We start from the raw sequence: 2,250 nt of genomic DNA, 5'->3' as shown, positions 1-2,250 counted from the left end.
TTCATTTTTCTCAAACATTTACCTATAAATAGCCAAAAGCCAAAAACTGAAGTGGTCTCTTAATTTTTTTCCAGAGCTGTATATCGTTGCTGCCTAGTAAAAATCTAATCCCCAATACAGCAACTTTACTCTACCTACGTAACTTTTTAGGTCTTTTTCAGGTAATTTTGGAGAATTTCTATTGGTCCATTCATCGATACATTTTAACACAGTATAAGTGTTCAAATTATGTAGTAAACTAAAAATCCACAAAAATAGATATACTTGTATTCCATTGGACAGCGATGATAAAGTATATGCAAATGTCTGAAACTTTGAAACTAAATGTATTAATTGCATTTTGAACCTAGGGGTAGTTCCACAAGTAAAGCCAGCTTTAGCCTACACCCACGATGATAGGTTGAAACGTCTGCATTACAGCGCTCTATGACTTTGCTAATCAGCAAGAGCATGCCAGTCCAGATGGTGCATCGTCAAGTTCAAATGAACCTACTTTTACTATTAATATTATTATTTTTCAAGTCTACAAACAGTTATCTGTGTAATTGGTTTCTAAACTTAGGTCCTAAACATACAGTACTGTGCAAAAGTTTTAAGCACCAAAGAAAAAAAAATGACACTAATCCATTTATCTCACCAATACGAGTGTTTTTCTACCTGAAAAAGCGCCACATATGATTTGAACAGATGCGAATAAACATAAATACAGTAAAACGTGATGAGGAATTCTCACTTTAAACTAATTATTTAACAGATTTCTCCTGGATGCCCCTTTAGCCAGCATGTGTATATTATGTTCAGTTCCGTCAGCAGCTCACCTGATTTACCACATTTACCAGTAATTTACCAAAGCAGGTGTTGATTAATATGATGCGAACTGGAAATAACTCCATTAAACTCAGATTAGAAGAGATTAGGAGATGTTTTAAAGAAAAAAAAAACAGTGTAAAATTGCTTTTTGTTTTTATTGTAATGCTATAAGTGTTTTACTAATACTAATAAATAAACACTTACTGCACAGATAATAAGCTTTTTCTTTACTGAAATTTTCTACAGATGCCTAAAACATTTGGACAAAACTGTATGTAAAGAATATGTTACGTAAAAAAAAAATGTAATAAAAAAATATACATTTTGGGGACGTTCTGGACAATTGAACTCAATTAAAATTCCCGCTCCCAAACTCACATGCGGCGGACGTCGGACACAGCATGCACAGAACCCAGCAAGCGACGACGATGATGCTGACCACACCTTTGGCAGACATGATGGCAGGACTCTTAAACATGAACCAGACGCATGTGTACCCTCTTATATAGGAGCAAACAGGGGGATTCAGATTCAGATCTCCTCCCCCGCGTTCACACAGCGCTTGGAACGCGAGTAAAGGATGCGGCGAGAGAAACGGGGACAGGAGCATGAGATTACATCTTCAGATAAAGAGGACAGGAAAGCCGACAGGGCTTGATGCTTCAAAGAGTTGCTTACGATGCAGCTGCCAACCGCAGGCGGGCCGCAAGAGTGAGACGAGGCACTTTAATCTTGCCTCATGTCGAGCGATTACTGTAACCCTGGAGTTTTGAATAAAGTGCAGTTGAAATGCAGAATTGCTGCATTTATATCCCTCGATTAGACTGCCACTTCTGGAGAACTGCACACAGATCCGTCGTCCACGTTTTCACCTTCATCTGAGGGAACCTGATGTGACTTTGGGTGAGGGGGTGTGGAGTAAAACGTAAAAAAAAAAAAAAACACAGGGTGAAAAGTGCATGAACTTTTAGGGAGTTTTTATACACTTGCCCTAGATAAAAGAATCTGTACCCAGGACCGATTCTGAGCTCATTGTTGCTGGTTTGTTTTCACACACGCATTTTTCTGCTTGTAGTTTTAAAAAAAAAAAAATCTTCAGGAATTTGATTTGATTCTTGTGATTTTTATTGGTTGAAAAAATATTTAAGCGGTGAGGAACTGAGCTTTTGGGTTTCTGGGTTGTGTATAGAAGCTCCTATAAACAAGAAGCCGTTTTCATACAACAAATAATTAAATAATGAAATAGAAAATCTCCATGCAGGCCAGGCCAGTGTGAGACAAGCGTTTATCACCATGCCCTCAGTACCTGCACTCACTCTACAAAGCTGAGGTTAGTGCAGTACTCTTGCACCAGTTCATCACAGTGTGGGTTCATTACGGATGAAAGGTTGTTAGGGATTATTATGCTGACGTAAAGAGAAGTAGTGCCCCCTTAGGACA

The 2,250-nt window shown here is 38.3% G+C and overlaps 1 protein-coding gene across 1 annotated transcript in view; it reads right to left on the bottom strand.

The window, feature by feature from the left end:
* The window catches only part of ccl20l (C-C motif chemokine 20-like), a 19,911-nt gene extending 18,599 nt beyond the window's left edge, over positions 1-1,312 (bottom strand). Inside the window, exon 1 of the mRNA XM_022677669.2 lies at positions 1,189-1,312. Coding sequence (XP_022533390.2) covers positions 1,189-1,288 — 100 coding nt within the window. The 5' untranslated portion in view covers positions 1,289-1,312. The remainder of the gene's footprint in view (positions 1-1,188) is intronic.
* Between the last annotated feature and the right edge of the window lie 938 nt (positions 1,313-2,250).

Source organism: Astyanax mexicanus, chromosome 8, assembly GCF_023375975.1.
Source record: "Astyanax mexicanus isolate ESR-SI-001 chromosome 8, AstMex3_surface, whole genome shotgun sequence".
Classification (NCBI taxonomy): Eukaryota; Metazoa; Chordata; class Actinopteri; order Characiformes; family Acestrorhamphidae; genus Astyanax; species Astyanax mexicanus.
This window is presented reverse-complemented; position numbering and strand designations above follow the sequence as displayed.